At 36.7% G+C, this 22,989-nt stretch overlaps 1 protein-coding gene across 1 annotated transcript; it reads right to left on the reverse strand.

Moving 5' to 3' along the window:
- Positions 1–20,031: 20,031 nt before the first annotated feature.
- On the reverse strand, positions 20,032–22,687 carry LOC131071926 (uncharacterized). Its single transcript, XM_058007901.2, has 3 exons — positions 22,443–22,687; positions 20,865–21,865; positions 20,032–20,364 (listed from the first exon to the last, which is right to left on the reverse strand). The coding sequence occupies exon 2, from the start codon at positions 21,649–21,651 to the stop codon at positions 20,866–20,868; it is 786 nt and encodes a 261-aa protein (XP_057863884.1). The 5' UTR covers positions 21,652–21,865; positions 22,443–22,687; the 3' UTR covers positions 20,032–20,364; position 20,865.
- Positions 22,688–22,989: the final 302 nt, after the last annotated feature.

Raw genomic sequence — 22,989 nt, forward strand, 5'->3', positions numbered from 1 at the left:
CATTAAAAGAGAATACCATCCAAACGATCTATCCACCTTACCATTTTCTATCCCTACTAGCCCTCTATCAATTGCATCCATAAGGTATGGCGCATAATCAAATGTTATTTCCAGAGAGGGGTTTAGAATTTGTGCAATCATCAACATGTAATGGGTTGGCATGTTTTTCTCAGCATCTTCTCAAAAAATCTGACACAGTGCCCAATACATACCCTTAGCTCTCAAAGTAAACAGATTCAAGGAGAAGGGTTCCATTGTACTGGGGCCTACAACTGTTAACCCTCCTATCTTGACAAAAAATTATTTCAGTGGGCCACTCCTAAGGTCATCCCTTTGTGCATTATAGACCTGTGCTAATGACTGAAAATCAATAGGTTCTAACAAGTTTGAAGCTTCACTGAGCTTAAAAACATTTCTGAATTCATCATCATTTATTTCAATCAGGGCTGATCCCTTCACATTCCTGATATATCTAGCTATAGGGTCATAATTTTGTGCAATCAGAGTCAACAAATCTACATCCATGAACACACTAGGAACAATAAGCTTCCCCACATCCAATTCCCATATGCTATTTAAAGGGGCAAGGGACTGTCTCTGACCAAAACCAACTTTGAACAATCCTAAACCTAACAACCCTATTTGAGGATCCCTTAACCAATTACCTTTATCATATAAGCCATCCCGAATTCTCAGACGAGGGTTCTTTGGTACTAATTCTTTAGCTTTAGCCCTAGCATTGGTTGACATAGTTAACTATTCCAAAAAATCATCACAAATGTTCCTATCTTGGTAATTTACTTTTCCTGTCAACTCCCTTCTTGGTGCCATCTTGATAATGCAACTATATCAATTGAGACTTGCACAAACCTCTAATGAAACAATTCACATAGCAATCACTGAATTTAGAGCAGAATTAACAAGAGAAAGCATAAAAACCTATTATTCGCCTTAAGAAAAATCGCTCCGCACCAATTGCTCTGCAACACACTTCGTTGAAATGATGCCAACATTCAAGTTGATGTGGACTCTAATATGAAAAGTTGGCATTGAATTTTAGAAATTAATCTTCATGCTTCAGCCATCATCTTAGAATTGAATTCACAAATCAAATTCAAAAATAGGCTCCAATGCGTCATAAATTCTCTGAGTATTTCCTCTGTTTCGTTGTTTCTCTATTTTGCGAAGCTTAAAACCTCTACACTTTTCTTTTGCGAAACAACGACAACCGTTGGATCACGTGAACTTGCACTGCTTTTATTATGTCCGGTCTTTCTATGTTAGTGACGAGCCCTACCTTCTTTTTGCTATTTCATAGGCCTTAAAACTTGTGCAATTTTCCTTCGCAAAGCAACACCAGCCATTAGATCATGATCTACCTATCCGGGCTTTATTTCCAACAACGGCCGTCAGTATTATTAACTAACTGCACATCACCTTGACGGCTAACAGTTTTTGCCATTTCACAAAGACTAAGTTGCAGGCATCTTCAGGCTACGAAACAACGACAACCATTGGATCGACCATGAGATGAACATCTTTTAACATGCTTTAGACCTTTCAAGTGGGCCCTTTATCTCGGAGATAACTTGCTTTATCTCATCATCGGTTCACAAATGCCACATGGCAGTCGATCATTTGCTCATAAAGTTCCACCGGGTTCCATTCTGAAATCGCCACGTGCTTTACTTTACTACTCCCCACATAACTGTGGGTTGAACCAAGGCGGACCCTCAATTACTCTTCAGAGCCACATGCACTTGATAGGTCACCCTTACACTCTATGGAACAAACCATCTATCCTTCCATGTCATACCTTCGTGGCTACCACCTCAGCAATCTGGTCTTAGTCTTTCGATGGAATTTCTTCTTTGACGAGCGATCTATAGGTCTCATCAAATAGGCATTTTCATCGAAACTCTCGGGTGCACCGTGGACCGCCACCTGGGCGCCATCAGACCTGCCACCTGTCTTTCCCCATTTCACGATCACTAATCTTCGTTTGACTTGTAGCTACAAAACCATGACAACCGTCCAATCAAATCATACTTAATCATCGGTTACCCTTGCTATGACCACCTTGCCTGGGCCCACCACCTTTTCGCTACTTTGCGAAAGGTAAAATACACATCTTTTGGCTGCGAATCGATGCGAGCCATTGATCTTTTCTAAACCGATCATCCTTTAACCAAAGAAGCCACTCGCCTCTGGGACCCATCAAGTCTTTCACTATTTCATAGAACTTATATCACATGCATCTCGGGCTAGCGAATCAATGCGAGCTGTTGGATTTAAAGCAAGATGCAGGCCTTTTATCTGACAGTCGATCCTCTGGTCAGGCCTACCAATCCTTTTTGCTATTTTGTAGAACTTCACTTGTTGGCATCTCTACCTAATGAAACAACAACAACCGCAGGATTAACAATGAGTTGCATACTAATTAAGGAGCCCGACAAAACATTAGGACAAGACATAGGTGAAGGCGTAAATTTTGAAAATATTAAGGGACCGCCTAAGGAAAGAACTAAAAGGGGGGACACTTTTCATGATAGACCGATCCTTCTTTAAGTGGTAAAAGTAACTCAAAAATATAACATAAGGGTATTTTGCAAACATAGGATAGGGTTAAAACTCAAAAACCTTAAACCCTCTTTTGACCGAAGATAATCAGAGGCAATAAGGCCATACTAGACACTTTTTTGCAGACTTCTAGCCAATTATGGAACAAGAATATCCAATTTTAAATAGTGATAACAAGGCCAAGGGCAGTCTCGATGTCGTTGGCACTGTGGTTGCGAACCCATAGTGCGGTCTTGGCCGCACTATGGGTCGTGACTCACAGTGGCGGCCTTGGCCACCACTGTGGGTCGTGACCCACAGGCACGACCATGACCATCCTATGGGGTGGCACCCACAGGTCCCCTCCCCTACCAAACCGTCACTATCCCCTCTTTAAACCTTGACCACCATGAACCGTCACCCCCTTGCAACTCACCTTTGGCCTCTCCTACTCGGTCGCCATGGCTGCCACCTGCACACACATGCACAAACCTACAGAAAAAAAAAAAGAGAACAAGCAACCCTAACCCAATTTCGGGTTATTGTTAGCTCGAAAATAGTGAAATAAAAAGAATTAGGGTTAAGTTATAGAGAGGAATAAACCAACCCTAAGTAGGGTTTGTAATTAAATAATATTAAAATGAAATGAGGGGGAATTATTTTTAAAATTTGAAAAAGAATTTCCCCCCATTTATCTATAGTCAATATGTAGGATTAATTAACCCCTAATATTGACTAGGGTAAATTGGTTCTTAATATAGACTTTAGTACGGAAATAAGTGTTAGTATACACCCATATATACATTTATATATATAAACATATATACATATATATATATAAACATATATATATATATATATATAAATATAAACACACACACACACACACAAATATATATATATATATATATATATATATATATATATATATATGTTGGTTCATATTGCTGGTATTTTGGTTATATTGATATGGTTTTGTCATTGATGTAAACACCTATTAACACTTATCAACTCTGGCACTTTGAAGAATCGGCAATGTTCATCGACAAACAAGTGACTTATGCATAGTCACCGGTATGTAGTACACTGGCAGGATATAATTTTCACCGACACTTGGAATAACATGGAAAACACTTGGTTATGTTGAAGACATTGTTTGGACACTTTGTCTTGGAGATTTGTTCATTGGTATATTCGTACTTACATATTTGTTGTTACCGACAAATAGGTCCAGAATAAGCACCGACAGGCTTATCTATTCCAGATCAGCACGACACGCTTTGGAGATGATTTATTATTGTTGTAAATACATTAAGCCGACATGTTTTATCGTTTATTGCATTAGTTATAGCTCACCTACTAGAATTTCTCTTAAGTTATGGTATAAATGTAAGATCTCATTTGTGAGATCAGTATGCGAATGTGAGAAGGATAATAATTCGGTATATGCGAGAATAAGTAGAGCTTTACACGCAGACATATTTTGAAGGTGAAGGAAGGTTTTTGTGAAGGCATATCAGAACTGAACCAGTACTGAATCCAGCATATGAAGATGCTATTTTGAGCAGTACATCATTATTGGATTTATGCATCCAATTGTAGTCAGTGTGACTCCTATTTGTGTTTGAGCAGTGAGCTCTAGGCGCTTGGCCTTTCTACATGTGCAAACCCCATTTTGTATACACATACTATTTGTAGTAGTATCATTTGATTGTGGGTAAGGTTTCCCATCATGTTTTTTCCCCTTATAGGGTTTCCACGTGCAAATATTGATGTTATGTGTTGTGGATGTTATTGTCTTTCTGTTTCATGCATTAATCTTTACTGGTACTATAATTAACTGATAAACTGTCTACCGACATAAAGTCTGGTTTACCGGTATTAAGCATTAAAGTTGGTTAAGTTGTTTTTGGTTTGAATTTATTAGACAACTGATTCACCCCCCCCCCCTCTTAGTTGTCTCCGAGACCTAACAATTGGTATCAGAGCTAGGTTCTCTTTTTGCAAAAGTTTAACAACTTGAGGAGATCCAATGTCTACTAACTATTTCAGGAAGGACAGTCCTAAACTTGATGGAACCAACTATGGCATATGGAAGATCAGGATGGAGACACATCTAAATTGTATTGGAAAGAACATTTGGGATGTTACAAAGAATGGCTATATTGCTCCTACTCAAAGTCAACCTAATCCACCTAATCTGACCAAAGATGAAGAGAACGATTGGAAAGCAAGAGAAGCACTTTTGAGCACATTATTGAATCAGCAAATCATGGGATTATCAGATAGATCTACTGCTAAAGCTATTTGGGATCATTTGGAAACATTGAATGAAGGAGATTCCACAATCAAAATTGCAAAACTTGAAAGCTTCCGAGTCAGGTATTAAAATCTGAAAATGGAAGAAGATGAAAGTATTTTTGCTTTTATGGAAAGAGTTAATAAAATTGTTTTGGGTATTAAATGTTGTGGAGGAACCTTAAGTGAAGATGAAATTGTTTCAAAAGTTTTAAGAGGATTACCACCAACATACAAAATGAAAGTTACTGCTATAAATGAGTTAAGAACAATGCCTAATACATCAGTAACTAGGGATACATTGATTGGAAAACTTTCAGCTTTTGAAATTGAGGAATTTGGTCCTGTTGCTACTATAAAGATAGATTTAGCTTTTAAGGCATCAACATCATTTGCACCATTATTTGACAAATCTCAATGGAAAGCCTTTTATGCAAGAGAACTTGAAGAAAGCAAGAGAGAAAATGAAGAACTTGAAGAGCTTGAAGCACTATTTGCAAGGAAAGTGCCTAAAGGTCCAATTGGAAGTAAGGATGAAGGTAAAGCACCCTTTAAATGTTTTAACTATAATACGATTGGTCATATGGCTTCAAGATGCCCTGAAAGACATGCTAGACTAAGAGAAGAAGCTAGAAGAACATACAAACCTAACCCTGAATATCAGAGATATAGATTTAAGAAGAATAAAGATAAATCTTGTTATCTTGTTGATGAAGGAGTCACTGATGATTCTGATGAGGATCCGACAGACAATGGATGGGTTTTTGTTGCTATAACAGAAGAATAGCCGGCACCTACTATTCAACCGGTAGAGCAGGCCCTTGTAGCTAAAGTTGAAGTTAAGGATGAATGGATCATTGATTCAGGATGTTCACATCACATGACTGGTGATAAAGGTAAATTCTTGAATTTTTAGGAATACAATGGAGGTTTAGTAAGATTTGGAGATGATAAAGCTTATTTAATCAAAGGAAAAGGTACAATATCTCTTGATGGTAAGCATAATACTAACAATGTTTACTATGTAGAAGGTTTAAAGAATAATCTTTTAAGTGTTGGTCAATTAGTTGAAAAAGGATTTTAGTTACAATTCAAGAATGGAAAATGGAAAATTATGAACAAAACTAGTTTGGAAATTCCAACCAGTAATCAAACTAGAGGTTTCATCTTTCATTTGAATAAAAATGAAAAGACAAGCTTGATTGCACATATTGATGAAAGCTGGCTATGACATAAGAGACTCTGTCATGTAAATTTTGATTGCATGGTAAAAATCAGTACTACTAAGGCAGTTAGAGATTTACCTAAGATCGTTAAACCTCACAATCCGGTATGTAAGGAATGTCAATTTGGAAAACAAGTTAGAGCATCTTTTAAAAGTATTCCAAAAAAATCCAATAATGCTCTTGACTTAATTCATATTAATTTATGTGGTCCAGCTAGAACTAAAAGCTTACAAGGTGATAGATATTTCATGCTAATCATTGATGACTATTCTAGAATGTGTTGGGTTACTTTTCTCAGAGAAAAATCAGAAGCACTTGGGAAGTTCAAAATATTCAAAGCAATGGTAGAAAATGAAACCGGTAAGAAAATCAAATGTCTAAGATCGGATCAAGGAGGTGAATTTACATCTAAGGAATTTAATGCATTTTGTGAAGTGAATGGAATCAGAAGACAATTATCAGCACCCTAGGCACCATAGTAGAATGGAGTTGTAGAAAGGAAAAACAGAACGGTAGCTAGAATTGAGGCAGTCAGATTATTCTTGGCTTTTGCAGCACACAAGAACTACAAAGTATATCAAATGGATATTAAATGTGCATTTCTGAATGGAGATCTTGAAGAAGAAGTTTACATTGAGCAACCTAATGGATTTTATTTGACAGATAACAAAGATATGGTTTGTAGGTTAAGGAAAGCTTTGTATGGGTTGAAGCAAGCTCCAAGAGCTTGGTATGCTAGATTGGATAAATATCTTTTGAAAATTAGATTTTCTAAAGGTAATGCTGACAACAACTTATACTATAAAGTGACTAATGATGACATCTTGGTTATAGAAGTTTTTGTTGATGATATAATCTTTGGAGGAGAAGATGGATTATGTGGAATTTTCTATTGAAATGCAACAAGAATTTGAAATGTCTATGATTAGAGAGATAAAATTCATTTTAGGATTGTAGATTTCACAAACTAATAAAGGTATATTCTTGAGTCAATCCAAGTACTTGAAGGAGTTACTAAAGAAATTTGGGATGGAAAACTCTAAACCGGTAAGCACACCTATAACTACAAATGACAAGTTATCACTAAGGGATGAATCTACACCTATTAATCCAACTAGGTACAAATCTATGATAGGAGGGCTACTGTATTTGACACAAACCATACCTGATATTATGAGTGCAACATGTATTGTTTCAAGATTTCAGAGTAATCCTAGAGAAAATCATTAATCAGTAGTAAAAAGGATTTTTTGGTACTTACAAGGCACTACAAATCTTGGTTTATGGTATCCTACAGATGAAAACTTGAATTATGTGCATACACAGATGCAAATTGGGCAAGAGATGTGGATGACAGAACAAGCACCACCGACGGAGCATTTTTTCTTGGAAGCGGATTAATTTCTTGGTTAAGTAAGAAACAAAGTTGCACATCTTTATCAACAGCATAATCAAAATATGTTGCAGCAACAACTAATTGTACACAGGTATTATGGCTTAAGCAAATGTTGAAGGACATAAAGGTAAAATGCAAGGAACCTATAACTCTCTATTGTGATAATACAATAACAATTGATATATCTAATAATCTAGTACTGCATTCTAAAACTAAACATGTTTCTATCAAACTGAATTTTCTAAAAGAGAATGTTGAAGCAAAAGAAGTAAAACTGGTTTATGTGAGTACTAAAGAGCAGATTGCAGATATTTTCACTAAGCCTTTGCCTAAGGAGACTTTTGAATATCTTAGAGATTAGCTTGGGGTCATACCCCCACCGGTAGAGACTTAGACAGTTGATGTTTGTCATCAACCGCAAGAATTAATAGAAAAATCTTTTTTCGGCCTTGATGAGGAGAGCTACTTCTCAGGGGAGTAGTTGGTATACTGAATTGGTTCATATTTTGTATTTGAACTTGGTTTTGTACTACTTTGGAATTTGATGTCAAAGGGGGAGAGATTGATATGGAAAGGCACATGTTACTCTCAGGGGGAGAGATTGTTATTTTAGGAGAGATTGATTTCTGGTTTTGATCTCTTTTGGGAGATTGTTGGTTTTTGGTATTTGGAATTTCTGTTTTGGCACTTTGATGGTCTTTCCATCTTCTGTTGCCATCAATGCCACTGGTTCATATTGTTGGTATTTTAGTTATATTGATATGGTTTTGTCATTGATGTCAACACCTATTAACACTTATCAACTCTGGCACTTTGAAGAATCGACAATGTTCACCGCCAAGAAAGTGACTTATGCATAGTCACCGATATCTGGTACACCGGCAAGATATAATGTTTACCAGAACTTGGAATAACATGGAAAACACTTGGTTATGTCGAAGAAATTGTTTGGACACTCTATCTTGGAGATTTGTTCATTGGTATATTCGTATTTGTATATTTGTTGTTACCGGCAAATAAGTCCAGAATAAGCACTGGCGGGCTTATCTATTCCAGATCAGCACGACATGCTTTGGAGATGATTTATTATTATTGTAAATGTATTAAGCTGACATGTTATATCTATTATTGCATCGGTTATTGATTTACATTGTAATATCTCTTAGAGCCGACCTACTAAAATTGGTCTTAGGTTATGGTATAAATGTAAGATCTCATTTGTGAGATCAACATGCGAATGTGAGAAGGATAATAATTCGGTATATGCAAGAATAAGCAGATCTTTACATGCAAACATATTTTGAAGGTGAAGGAAGGTTTTTGTGAAGGCATATCAGAACTGAACCGGTACTGAATCCAACATATGAAGATGCTATTTTGAGCAGTACATCATTATTGGATTTAACCATCCAATTGTAGTTAGTGTGACTCCTATTTGTGTTTGAGCAGTGAGCTCTAGGCGCTTGGCCTTTCTGCATGTGCAGACCCCATTTTGTATACACATACTATCTGCAGTAGTATCATCTGATTGTGGGTAAGGTTTCCCACCGTGGCTTTTCCTCTTACAGGGTTTCCACGTACAAATATTGGTGTTATGTGTTGTGGATGTTATTGTCTTTCTGTTTCATGCATTAATCTTTACCGGTACTGCAATTAACTGATAAACTATCTACTGACATAAAGTTGGTTAAGTTATTTTTGGTTTGAATTTATTAGACAACTGATTCACCCCCCCCTCCCTCAGTTGTCTCCGGGACCTAACACATATATTTATTAATTATGTTATTTAGGATAAAAATCTTTTGGGAATTTTTATTAATGGAATTTATTAAAAAGTATTAATGTAAAATTTTCACCTATGAGGTCATTGTTGGTCAATTATATAATAGTTGGAATTTAAATATCTAAGGGGATTTAAATTCAACTTTAATATAAAATGATTTTTTTACTTGGCAAATATTATAATTGTTTTGGTTAACTTTATCAGTTAAATTTAAAAATAATCTCATGTATGTTCAATTAATTATTTTTAATATGAGATAACATTATTTCATTTAGTCTTGAGTATTTTAAATTCGACTAAGATAATTAATATCTCTTGATTCTTTTTGGAGAATTTAATTCAGGGAAATTAATTAAATTAATTAATTAAGTTGTGATGACCCTTTTTGAGGAATAATTAGTCTACTCTAATTATTGACGCATTAATGACAGAGTTGAATTAAATCAACTTAGGAAACCATTCTATTTAACCCTGAGTTAACCCTTAGTTAAGACAAGACTTATTTATTCCTTTTTAAATGTAGATTATTTAATGTATTTATGTTGTTTTAAAAAAAAAAATTGTTTCATTTTTGCCCAAAAGTTTGGGCATGACACTTGATGTAGGGGTTGTATCTCTTTGGGTTGGTGCCCTAAATCAAGGGTTGGTGCCCTAAATCAGGGATTGGTGCTCCTTGGGTTGGTGCCCTAAATCAGGGGTTGGTGCTCCTTGGGTTGGTGCCCTAAATATTGTAATCAGAGTTTCATTGTGAGGGTGGATTGGAGCAGTAGACTCCAATAGCATTTATGACCAAGGTTTTTCCTATCTTGGGTTTTCCTCATATATGCTAGTGTTATGTGATGTCTGCTTCATGTGTGATTGCATTTGTGATAGTCTCCCATATAACTGGTAAGTCTTCTTTTTGTTACATCTGATAAGTGGTATACACACATAAGATAGATAAAGGGAAAATTTTGTAAACTACTGATTCACAACCCTCTCAGTGGCACATTGTGTCTAAAAATTGGTATCAGAGCGTAGTTTCCCAGTTAGACAAGATTTCTCCAACTTGGGTAGATTCTAGTATGAGGACACAATGGTCTGTTTAGTGTCAATCCTAGCTCTAGTATTTGATGGGTCAAACTATTCCATTTGGAGTTGTAGAATGGAAGTTTACTTATCCTCTCTAAGGTATGATGTTTGGATGTCTGTTGTAAATGGCTGCCCTAATAAAATCAGCCCTCCCACTGATTCAGATGTTGAAAGAAAAAACCAGTGTAATGATGCAGCAATGAAGCCTATGTTGGCCATTTGGTGGAATTGAGTATGTGTTGCATTGATGTTTTGTCATTGAAGCCAACACTAGCTATTTGGATACTTTATCGGTACCCTTCTGGTCCTGATAGGTTTAGTGGTTTTTTGGTTGATTTGGATCCAACATGATCCAATAGTCTCCGATATAATTTGGTGATGGAATTGGATTGTTCATGATACTCATGCTCATATTCAGTCAGTTGGTTTTTTTCTGGTGATCGGATGCTATCCTACTTGCTTAGAAGCTTGATTTTTGGTTCCGAGGAGGGCTTCATCGATAGATCTTTTGATGAAGATCTTTGATGAATTGCATAAGTGGTGTTGGTGCAGCTTCTGGTGGAGTTTTAGGATGTTGTTCATGATCACGTTCGAGACTTGGTAGATGGAGATCATTGTTGTAGCATGTGGACCTATACTGGGTCCCGATTGATCTAGGTTATGGACGGACTTTAATGTAATGTGTGGATTCGAGATGCCATCTTTTGCAGTTCAACACTTCTTCGAATTGTGGTCTCGATTTCTATGTAGTCAGGAAGGCTCCTTTTGTGATGAGCAGTGCACTCTAGGCTATTGGCCTTCCTGCAAGTGTAAGCCCCTCAATTGTAATTCACATATTTACTACAGAAGTATTATCTGACTGTGGGTAGGCTTCCCACCATGGTTTTTCCCTTTACCAGGTTTTCCACATACAAATCTTAGCGTCATGTGGATGGTATTTATTTTGTGATTATCATTTATGCTTAATCAGTTTAACTGTTATTCTGGTATTTAGTTTAAGCATTCCGATATTAATGTTTTGGGTTCTGATGTTAAATTTTTAATTGCTAATGGTTCTGGTAATCTATAACAACTGATTCACCCCCCCTCTCTATTGCCTTTCGGTTATTTGAACTGTCTAACAGGCTATACTTTGTGGGCTATCAGATGATGTCTCCTCATAGGTGGACAGATGCAAATTAGGAAAAAGCTTATGGGAAAAACTAAAGAAGCTCTATAGAAATAAGCCTACCATTGCAGAACCGGCTTGCAAAGATAGGATGAGAAATGCAACTCATGTATCTACAAATGATGAAGGTAGATCTCCTAGCAGCCGCAACAATGATGAAGAAGGAACCCACCTCTTCATGGCTCAAGAATCAGAGGATGAGAGACACACATCTATGAATGATCATGCAGATCACTCGTACCGGCAAGATGTGTTTGGTAGTGATAGTGAAAGTGAAGAAAAAAATGAAGCAGAAGTAGATTTGGAAGGAGAACTTGTTAATGCACTTGAGGAGCTTAGTAGAGTGAGAAATGAATACAAGTTATTCAATAATGCTGCATTTATGGAGAAGAACCAGTTGATCAAATGCCTTGAAGAATCTGAGAAATGCATCTCGGAGTCGAAGACTCAACAAGATGACACCAAGGAGTGTCGGTGTAAAGATCTAGCATCTGAGCTAGAAGTAAAAGATAAAGAATATCTGCAACTAGTAGGAGAAATGGAGATTCTCTGTAATGACCTTAAGAAATGTCAAGATTAGCTTAAGGTAAAAATCTGGTTTGATGGCAGTAGTGATACCTTGGACAAAATGTTGAAAAAGAAAAAACATGCCAAGGATACCAGTGGATTAGGAAATGGTGTCAGTGAATGCTCCACCAGCAAGAATGTCCCCCATAATAACATTTTGTTTGTCTCCTCAAATGGAGAGAACAAGGGACAAACCTTCACTATCTGGAATACTCCCCAAAAGAAGATTGATCTAACCACAACTGGTGAATACCTGCAGACAAGGATGGAGACTGGTTCTGCAAGAAGGAGGAACAATGCAGATCCCAAAGGAAAAGGGAAAATGGGAGAAGACAACCTCACCAGAAGCAAGAACATGAGAAGACAACAAAGAAGACCTCATACCGGTAAAAGACAAGGAAATGCTACCACCCACAAGTCAAGGCATGTGTGGAAGAAGAAGGGACCAGATGGAGGAAATACAAAGAATGGACAACCTAGGGTCCATCCCCAAAGAAGTAGAAATGAAGATTGCAAACTGGTAAGATCTCCTAATGCATGGAAGAATAAGTTTGTATGTTATAAACCTTCCTTCTTCGATTATTGCTTTGTATGCAATGGTCATGACCATAGGGCAAAAGAATGTAGAAAGGGATCTAGAAGGAACAATCTAGGATCTCCTAGATATCATGCATATGAGAAATATGTAACAAGGAGTAGAAACATGCATAAATCCTCTCCCGATTATGCAAATAGTGTTTGTTATAACTGTAATGGATCTGGCCATAGAAGTTATGAATGCAGGAAGAAGAACTCACAGTTCTATGGAAACTAGTGGAACAATCATGCTCAGTATAGTAGTAGTTACAGAAGATATGAGTAGCAAAGACTTGCATGGAATAAGAAGAGAAGTGTACCTACACATGCAAGGAATCCATGGAGACCGATAGCTGACTACAATGGCATGATCAGAAAATGAAGAGAAAAATGATATGTTAGAAGGTTCCCCAATCATGAGATTGGTATGGATGTTGTGTGCTAATATAGCATTGCTTCCAGTTATGTGGCAGGATCCGAAAATGGAAGGACCCATCAGTAAAAGAAGGTAAGACCATCTCCCAACATTGAATTTGGGAAGAAGAATGAGATCAAGAAACAATGGAGGAAGAAGCAAGAAGATACAACCATGCACCGACACTATGCATTCAATGCATAGGTGATATTTCCTAGGGCTTAAAGGAGATGCATGACCTTAGGGGGAGTAGTACACTAACCTTATCATTTACCCCCTCAATGGAAGAGGATACATGGAAGACCAAACTATTGTCGGTATGAAAGAAGAAAATGAGATGGCAAGTGTGTGTAGTGGTTGCCTTGGCTACACACCTACAAATGAAAGATGGATCACTACTGCATGTGTCAAATGGATAGAATATTTGAAATTGGAATCTGATGCAAATTGACACAAGATGTCTGGAGTTATAGGAAGGTGCTCCGGTAGTGATGATGGACCGGTACAAGGAACCAGTATGTGCAGGATGTTACTGATATGAATGCTAACAGGTACTTGCAGGTTATGTAAGACAATGAGGTTTGAGATCATTGTATTAGCCCCAGTAGCATGGAATGAGGATTTTATGTCTTAGGTGGTATTGGAAAAGACCTGAATGACATGTGATGGCCCGATTGTTGATTATGTATGCATGCATCCTTTCAGGGCTAATCAGTTTAATTTATGGCATGATGGTGATATTGCATGGTATTGTGTACATCCAGGATCATGTCATAGGTTGTGGTGGATATAGTAGAGTTTAAATATCATCAAATGATCACATATGCATAGCTCAACTAGTATAAGGTAAATATTGGAGCTCCAGTTGTGGACTTGACCGACAATGTGGACCTAAGATGTATGACTTAGGGGGAGTTCAAGTGCTTATGAAGAAAAATCGACATGCTTGAACTTATGAATGTACTGGCTGCATCAATTGAAGAAAATGCAAATTGTTGTAGGAATACCCAAGAGAATTTTATTATTGAGGGTATGGTATCAGAAGGGTGATGATACAATTTCACCAGAAGGTATGTTGTATTCATTGACACATGGGCCTTCAATTAGTTTCAGACTTGTATATGCATTAAGGTTCTAGTCTGCATATACACTTGGTTGCTGAGTAATTGGTGTCATTTGGTGGTTGTGCCCCCCATATCAAGCGTTCTGACTTGAGAAGATGTAACAATTTGTATCAGAGGGAGAAGCATCTAGATTAAGAAAAATGGGTGTAAAAAATTATCAATGCCTGGTAGACACAAGGAGGAGAGAAACCTCGACAGCTCCCTTTGACATTGTTGTCAAAGGGGGAGAGATGTTCTATAGTATACCGCATACTACATGTGTGATAATTCATGGATCACACAAAGGGGGAGAGAGAATATGTAGTATGCCGGATACTACATGTGTTGACATCAATGCCAAATGAGGAGATTGTTGGCATTGTGTTGTCATTGATGTCAACCGGTATAGGATGGCTACCGATATAAGAGATGTATGAGAAGCATTGTCACTGATGCATACCGGATGTGATGTCTTTGATGTCACCTAGCTTACTAGGTCACCGGTAAGGGAGATAATGTCATTCAACATAATGACCATTAGAGTCATCGGTACACAAGTTAGTGCTTGACTTGTGTGGAAGATATATACAAGAGACCAGTATGATATAACAACCACTAAGTGATGACATCTGTAAGAGAGAAAGATGCTAGACAGTTGATTGTGATGAAAAGGGGGAAACTTATCTAAAATCATATCAACATGTTGGAGAAGTATGTACAGGTCACCGATATGCTGTGTGGACATCAAACAACAAGACTCCCACTAGATAAAGATGCAACCACCATTTGATGAGATGACTAACAGTGATTGTTTCCTAGCTGAATCACATGTGCCTATTTGAAGATATGTTGCTCAAACAGGGAAGCCACATTGGTGCATTGCAGGATGCAGATGACAAGGATCCACTCCCACCGGTAAGTGTAGCTTATCTCCTATTATGCATGGAACACATCATAGTCATCCAAGATAAGAGAGAAGAGTAGAAGGTAGGTGATTGAAGGCTCACACCGGTTGACCATGTGAAACACTAGGTTGCTTTATGTGCATGAGATCAGGGATGTGCACCAGATCAACATGTGAAGACATGATGTGCTACCAGGACAGAGAAAGAAGAGTAAAGAAGTGATGGGTTTGTCTCTTTGACAAACCGGCTGAGATATGATCTGGGCTAATGATGAAGAAGGCAAGGCAGAGAAGCTGCATATAAAGAGTGCAACTGATTATGTAGATGTCTCTGATGGAAACAGTTGAAGGTTGATGACATGGTTTCATCAAGTTGTTTACCGGTAAGTATGTCCATCGGTAATGCTGACAAAGTGCAGATGCAGAAGAATCCCATCTATTTAAGATGTGCATAAGGTAGGCTAGCAAGTATGCTGACTGGTTGAGTGTTCCATCGGAAGAGAAGAAAGGTGCAAGGTCGATGACAGACTGGTTAGGGTATAACCGGTAGGGTTTGTGAAAAGGTAGATGAATCCGGTAATGTGTGTTGCTCGGTGACCGACATAGTTGACCTAGCAAAGGTGGATGCTGACATAGTGGCCACGTGGAGTTGAAGTGGAATGCATGCACAGGTCGGTGAAGTGTCTGACCACGTGATTGTGACAGTTCAAAATTTATGTTGATTGCGTGATTCATGAGATGTGCAATAGAGGTTTGTGGCTTGAGGTCAAATGGACAATAGATATCCAGGATAGACTATTTGAGAAAATCGAGGCAGGTCAAGGAAACCGAAAAACCATTCTTGGTGATCGACCAAGAAATCAGCTGACAGGTTAAATGCAGACTGCTAAATGAGGAAGGCAAATTATGGAAGGCACAAAAATGGAGGGATTGATTGATGAGTTGTAATTCATCAATCAAGGAGATTAGATCCGATAAGATCTGATTGGATTTGGTTTACCTCAAGGTCGAAGAAGAAACCCTAACCACCTGAAGTTTGAATTGGGTTTTGGCGAGAAAAAAAGTTTATAAATATGCAAGATAAAATCGATGGGTTGAAGGGTTCAATCGCCATCAATGAGACTACTAGATGTCAACCATTGAGTCTAACAAAGGAGAGAACCGACAACAACCATATCGATAGAGAAGAGTTGTAGAAGATTGTAGAGAAGGCAAGCTGAGAACCAGTTTGGATCAAATGGTAGACATCTGACTAGGTTATCAATATTGATGGTGGAGAGCAGAAGTGTAGCAGAGAGAAGAGAGATCCGACAGAGAGCAAAACCAACAAAGAAGAGGAAGATGCAAAGAGCAAGTTGCATCAAAAGATAGAGTTGCAGTGGATAGGTAAGAAGAGAACCGACAAAGAATTGGAGAGAAGGGAACCGTAGAGAGATTTGCAGAAGAGTTACAAAATTCATTTGTAATAAGACTATTACTCTTGTATTTGAATATACTCATAGTAGACCACTGAGTTGGAGCTCGGTGTAGGGGTTGCAGCTCCTTGGTTTGGTGCCCTAAATCAGGGGTTGGTGCCCTAAATATTGTAATCAGAGTTTTATTGTGAGGCTGGATTGGAGCAGTAGACTCCAACAATATTTCTTACCGAGATTTTTCCCATCTTGGGTTTTCCTCGTATATGCTAGTGTTATGTGATGTCCCTTTCATGTGTGATTGCATTTGTGATAGTCTCCCATCTAACCAGTATGTCTTCTTTCTGTTAGATTTGATAACTGGTATACACACATAGGATAGATACAAGGAAAATTTTATAAATCACTGATTCACCCCCCTCTCAGTGGCACATTGTGTCTAACAGTTGGTCACTTGATATAGATGTTCAAGGATAATTTCATGATCAAGAGATCCTTCTCATATAAGTTCTACTATTTCCCTTGTTGCTGATTGATAGTGAGTCCTTTGACAACACCTTGTATCTTTCCCTAAAGTAGTGTGTCTTAGTTGTGAAAGTCCATGTATCTTGCCCTAAGGTAGTGTATCTTAGTCTTGCAAGTCCATTGGGTGCATGTTGCTCCTTGGTAGTAAGCCTAAAATATTGTAATCATTCTATTCATATTATGAGTTTGATTTTCACCATGGTTTTTCCTTGTTTGGGTTTTTCCATGTAAATTTAGTGTTCATGTGTTGATGGTTGATTTGTTTTCAGTATTGTTGTAGAATGGTTAAATACCATTTATTATTAACCTATTTTGAAGATTTGGACTGATTCATCTCCCCTCTTAGTCCTGCCATGGGTTCAACAAAAATGTCTATAGAGTATCAAATGTACTCCCTTGTCTTCCCGACCCAAGCTAGGTTTATTTCTCTTCAATATTTCTATTTATTCCATTCGATTCCTCAATATATAGAGGCCACTTATCCCTAAAACCTCTCTATCATACCTCTAAATTAGTCCTCTCTATTTTTTATCGATGACCAAGAGCCCCCTTACCAATCTGTTTTGTCTAGTTTGATCATACCCATCATCCCATTGATGTTAAAGAAAAAATTGATATCACAATTTCCCCCAACAATTTTTCAATTTTGTTTATTTCTCATTCCATCATTCCTTCAACTTCCATAATTGTTGCCAAATAGGAAGGATTAATTGGTGAAGTACAATAATGGCCTTGTATGGAAAGAGGAGTCCTAGATTAAGGAGATTCCCTCCAAATTAGGTAATATGTCACCTAATTTTGGAAACATGTAGATCGATGAAAGGGTCAAATGGTGAAAGAATGAGTAGAATTCGACTCTAAAGCACCCCACAAGCCAAAATTGAAATAAAGAACCTAAACCAAAAAGAGACACAAAAATAAAAGGGGGTCGATGCCACCTACATCAATTACTCTTAATTTTGCATCATTAGAACTATTTATTCCACATTATCATTCTCTCCTATACAATTGCATCTACAACTCAACAAGGAAGCATCCAATTTATTTTGTCCAACTCTTCCACGGGTTTATAGTTGGGCCTATTGGTTATTTCCCCAACATATGTTGATTTGAATGGGTTTGATTCCTAGTTTATATGTTTAGACTAGGGAATCCCATTCCTAACCATCCACACAATCCTAATGTACAATGTTGCATCTTCAACTTTTTTATAATAAGTACATGGGCATCCATATAATTAAGAGATGTTAAATAGTTTACTATTATTCTATCAACTTTCTTGGAAAATTAGTTGTAGTGGTATTTTAGGAAGAAGTTAAAGTATAATGGTGTTAGTTATAAATTAATTAGAGATCATTAACACAATTATCCTATTCCTAGGTGCTAGGAGAAAGAGTGGATTGTCTTTTTCAATAACATGTGGGTCCTAAATGTTTGGTGGTGTCATATTGGAAGATGCATTTATTTGTCACATGGTTGCATTGGGTTTTTTCTATATAGTGGTTTTGGTTGCCCATGGTTTCAAGAACCAACTTATGTTTTTTTCTCTTAACTCTAGTCTACATATTGTATGAGTTAGATAAATATTTTATGTGTTATTTATAGGTAGATATGTATTGTTAAAATCTTATTAGATTGAGGGGAGAATTTTGTTGATTATGTAATATTTCTTTAAATATTAAATGAAAGTTGTGCTCTCCTTAGAAGAGGTGTTTATTTCTAAAAGTGTTTCACTATATGCATTCAATTTTATGTGTTAAAATATTATGATTTGTTTATTTATACTTCCACACATTCATTTTGTAGTTAATCAAATGATGACATATTAATATTTTAGATTTTTGCACTCTATTAAGAAGATTGTAGTAGGTTGACTTATTATACAATAGGCTCCTATGTTTGGAAAACTATTTATGGTTTCGTAGGTTTTGAGGGCTTGGGATGGATATTTTATTATTAATTTATGCAAATGGTATATTGGTGAATTTTCTTCCAATTCGTAGTTGATATTGAAGAACTAATACAATGGGATTTTCTTTAGATCTTAGTTGTTTCTTTTGGAGGGTTTTCCCTTAATATGTTATGTGCATCTTGTGTCTTATTCCTCTTATTTTCTTCTTTATTCATTGCTTGTGTCATTACTCCACTAAAATTACTATAGTTTTTTTGAATTGTACCGAGTAGGAATTTGTCATACTTTCCTTACAAATTGTTGCCTTTGATGTTAAATATTTAAATTGAGCACTTTTGATGTCACATTTAAGGAAATATTGTAGAACACTAGATATAATTTAAGGATCACATTAATAGGATTGTTAAGAAGCATCATTCAATAATTGCAATGATCATCCAAGCCATCTATATAAGGATGAGGCCACCTCATTGAAAAACAACTTGGGATGGAGATTGGAAATAGAAAGTCCAAGTTTGCGTTTGTAGTCTCTCTTTATATTTCTACAAAAGTCTAAGCATTCTACAATTTGTATATTTCCTATCTTTGAATTCACATTAGAGTTTGAATTGAATTTACGGATGCTTTGTACTTCAACCTTCTTATATAGATTGCCTAGAGGAGCTTAATGAGTGCCATGTCAATCTCAAAAGCGCATATCCTCACAAGTGTCCATGTCATATGAGCTCAAGAAAATAAAAGGGTAAGAACAATAGTTGTTTACACATAATCATGTCATCTCAAGAATAAAATAAAATGATATTTAACTCTATCCTTTATTATATCAACCTAACCCTAAAATATTGTATTGTCCGATTTGTTGCTCATCTCAACCCTAGACATTTTATAAAGATATCGTCTACAAAATGAAAGTTAAAAAAATATATATATTTTCTGCACCTTATCAAAATAAATATGAGCGGCCCCAAACAATTGAAATTGAGTTAGTTAGAAACTCAAGATTAGAGAATTAAATCTATCATAGTTTGGCTTTGGTGTTGGTCGGTATTAGAAAGATACGAACAGTCCCCACATATGCTTGGATTTGCTCAATTTAACAACTTTAAACATTTAGCCTGGATTCAATCAGAGCTATTCGGCAATATATGGCTATTTCAAATATTTGTTCTTACATTCATTCCACAGCTGTTCTAATCGTTATCTCGATCTTCATCAAGATATCATATCACTTTTTCTTGGTAATTTTAAAAATAATATCTAATCTGCGTGTCACCGTTTCAGAGATAACGATGGCATGGATTAAAGAAGTACACACTTATTAGATTTATTTGCAAACTGTAATTTTCTCTAGTACCTGGAAGTAATTTAAACTCTGACCCATCTCTTGCAGGTGACTGCTTGCTGCACTGTAACAATTTCAAAGAAATCCCAGCCTCAAAACTCTTTACTCTGCATTCATTAATGCAACTTTTGATTAGAAGTCGAAGCCTTTCATTTCAGACACCTTAAAAATAAATAGTAGGTGAGCTGTTTTTAATTTAAAGATTGATGGAGATTTGACAAACACTTCTTTTAAGTCTGAATTCAGTGAAGCAAACTTTGATTACAACTCCTAAAATGTTACGAACATATTATTGGTGTCTGGATAAATAATAACTGGAAAATAATTGCACTAATGGGGGTGAACGTTTGTTTAAGCACAAAACATTCACAATTATCGTGAATACTGTAGTAAGAAAATACAAGAAGTAATTGGATTTGACAACTCATGGTTGCTTGTGTCCATTGCTTGAACTTCAATCTTAATCAGGTTTCTTATCAATGAAACATTAGTACCAACCTTATTGATTCGTGCAAGCATTATAGATAACAACACTTATTTTTCTAAATGAGCAACCATCACTCACAGAGAAAAGATTCGATATGAAAAATGTTGTCATGTCACGTACCTTAATTCATTGTGGAGCCATCTCTAGCTGAATACTCGGTCAAGTGGTGGAGGACTTTTACTTGCATTTGCAAACAAGTTATATAGTTACCCAATTCTTTGAACAGAACTTCTGTCTCCATGCCATTCCCTCCTGGTGTGAGCTTCCTCAGAGTTTCAATACGAGCCTGCACACTCCTTTTTTCTTTGATTTTTCTGGTCATTTTAAGCCTTTTAACTACTAATTTAGGCCTCCATCTTTTATATTTAGCTTCATAGACTGAGTTAATCGTCTTCCTTTCATAAAGACTTTTCTTCGTATTTCTCCAGCAAACCTTATCATAAACTACTTTCCCAAGATTGCCTTTCACAGTGCAAGGATCACTGTAATACTCACAGAATTTTTTGTGAATGCAGTATTTATTTGGAGCAGTGGAAGAATAGTGTATATTCAGGTTGCCTTTTAACTGTGGAAATAGCAAGAATCTCATGTTTCCTTCTATCTCAGAGCTCTGAAACTGTATGATATGTGCCGGTTTCTTAATTGCAAGATCTCTCTCTTTCTCTAATTTGGACCTAAGGGCACTACTCCAGGTAAACCCTTTGGCTGACAGTGCAAGCGCCATATCTACTTCATACCTTATGACATGCTCACGTCTTGACTTAGATTGCTTTGCACGTTCACCTTCAATTCTTTCTAATGCTGGCAATAAATGGGAAATATATTGCTGAACAAACCTATAGACTGGAAGAAAATGTCCAGATTTTTGTACTACCACTGAAGAAAGATTTCTCCCCTCCAAATCCATGGAATGCTCAAGGTCAGCTACCCACAAAAATTATCTTTTTTACAAGTGTGTGTGTGTATAGTAAATTCTCAGCGTCTAGCCTACCGGATGCTAAGTTTACCAGAATGTAAGTTGAGGATACCCAGCACTAAGATGTTTGTAACAGATCATTCAATCACTTGCAACAATGTTTGCACCAGACATCATTCCCACGTTGTAAACATTTGAAATAAGCCTGCATAATCGAACAACATGAACAATCAGACTCGGTATTGTCGAAAACTTGAGAATATGCAATACAATGAATTTCTTTTATGAACTTGCAGTAAAACCCATCAAGGTCTATGGAAGCACAATATATAAAATTGACCCATTTTCATTAACGTCAAACACCTACATCCTTAATGTAACTAGCAAAGAAAATCCTTGAGTATAGAGTTGTATAGCTAATTTTAACTCCGACTGCAATTCTGGATAATTCATAGCAATGAACAAAAAGATCTGGCACGCTCTTGAGCAATTTAATGGCGTTGAATGTGCTATTCGTCTATAGTAAAAACAAAAAAGCATTGAAACTGAAAAAAATGGAATGCAGAAAAATTAAATCTTGAGATATACTATTTTATCCATTGTTGTATATCATCTCAAACAACAAAGGATCTATTTATTTTCCTTTGCTCATTATCTGAAACAAGAGAAGCTCATTCCATCTTCTTTTCTTTACCCATAATTCTGAATCCCTAAAAGTTATAAACCTAAGAGATAGAACAATCTTATAGAAATAATGATAATCCCAAAAGCCAAAGACCAACCTCAATGCCTCTGAGCAAAGTTCCAAAGATTTTTTCTCCAATGATTTTGGAGCATGAAAACTCAACACCTACAATCCATCAAGCTTGAGAAAACTGCAAGCCCATATATTATTTTATAGTCCAGTCCCAAACTTGTTGGGATAACAATTATTGTATCCATGCTCTAAGATTACGAAATCTTCCAATAAAGGGTAGAGTACAGAGCTACGGTCAAAGAAGGACGACAGCAAAAAGAAAATGTAGTGGAGTATTAGCTGCTAAGGAGGATGATCTATATGAAGTTAAGAGGAGCACATGAACGCACATGGCGAGACTGCTGTTCTCCCATGTGCAAATGAAACATCATTTCAACACAACCCATTAAATGAGGCCACATGAATGTCAAACCACATACGTAGCCTCTCAAAAAGGACTCCCTTGTCTCCATCTACCGCCCATTATTCTTTTCATACAGACAACGGTTGGCTACTTATTCAAAAGAGTCTTGTCATTAATTTTACAGTAACACACTATGAAAAGCAAATCAATGAAATTCACATCTATCTTC

Source organism: Cryptomeria japonica, chromosome 7 (assembly GCF_030272615.1).
Source record: "Cryptomeria japonica chromosome 7, Sugi_1.0, whole genome shotgun sequence".
Classification (NCBI taxonomy): Eukaryota; Viridiplantae; Streptophyta; class Pinopsida; order Cupressales; family Cupressaceae; genus Cryptomeria; species Cryptomeria japonica.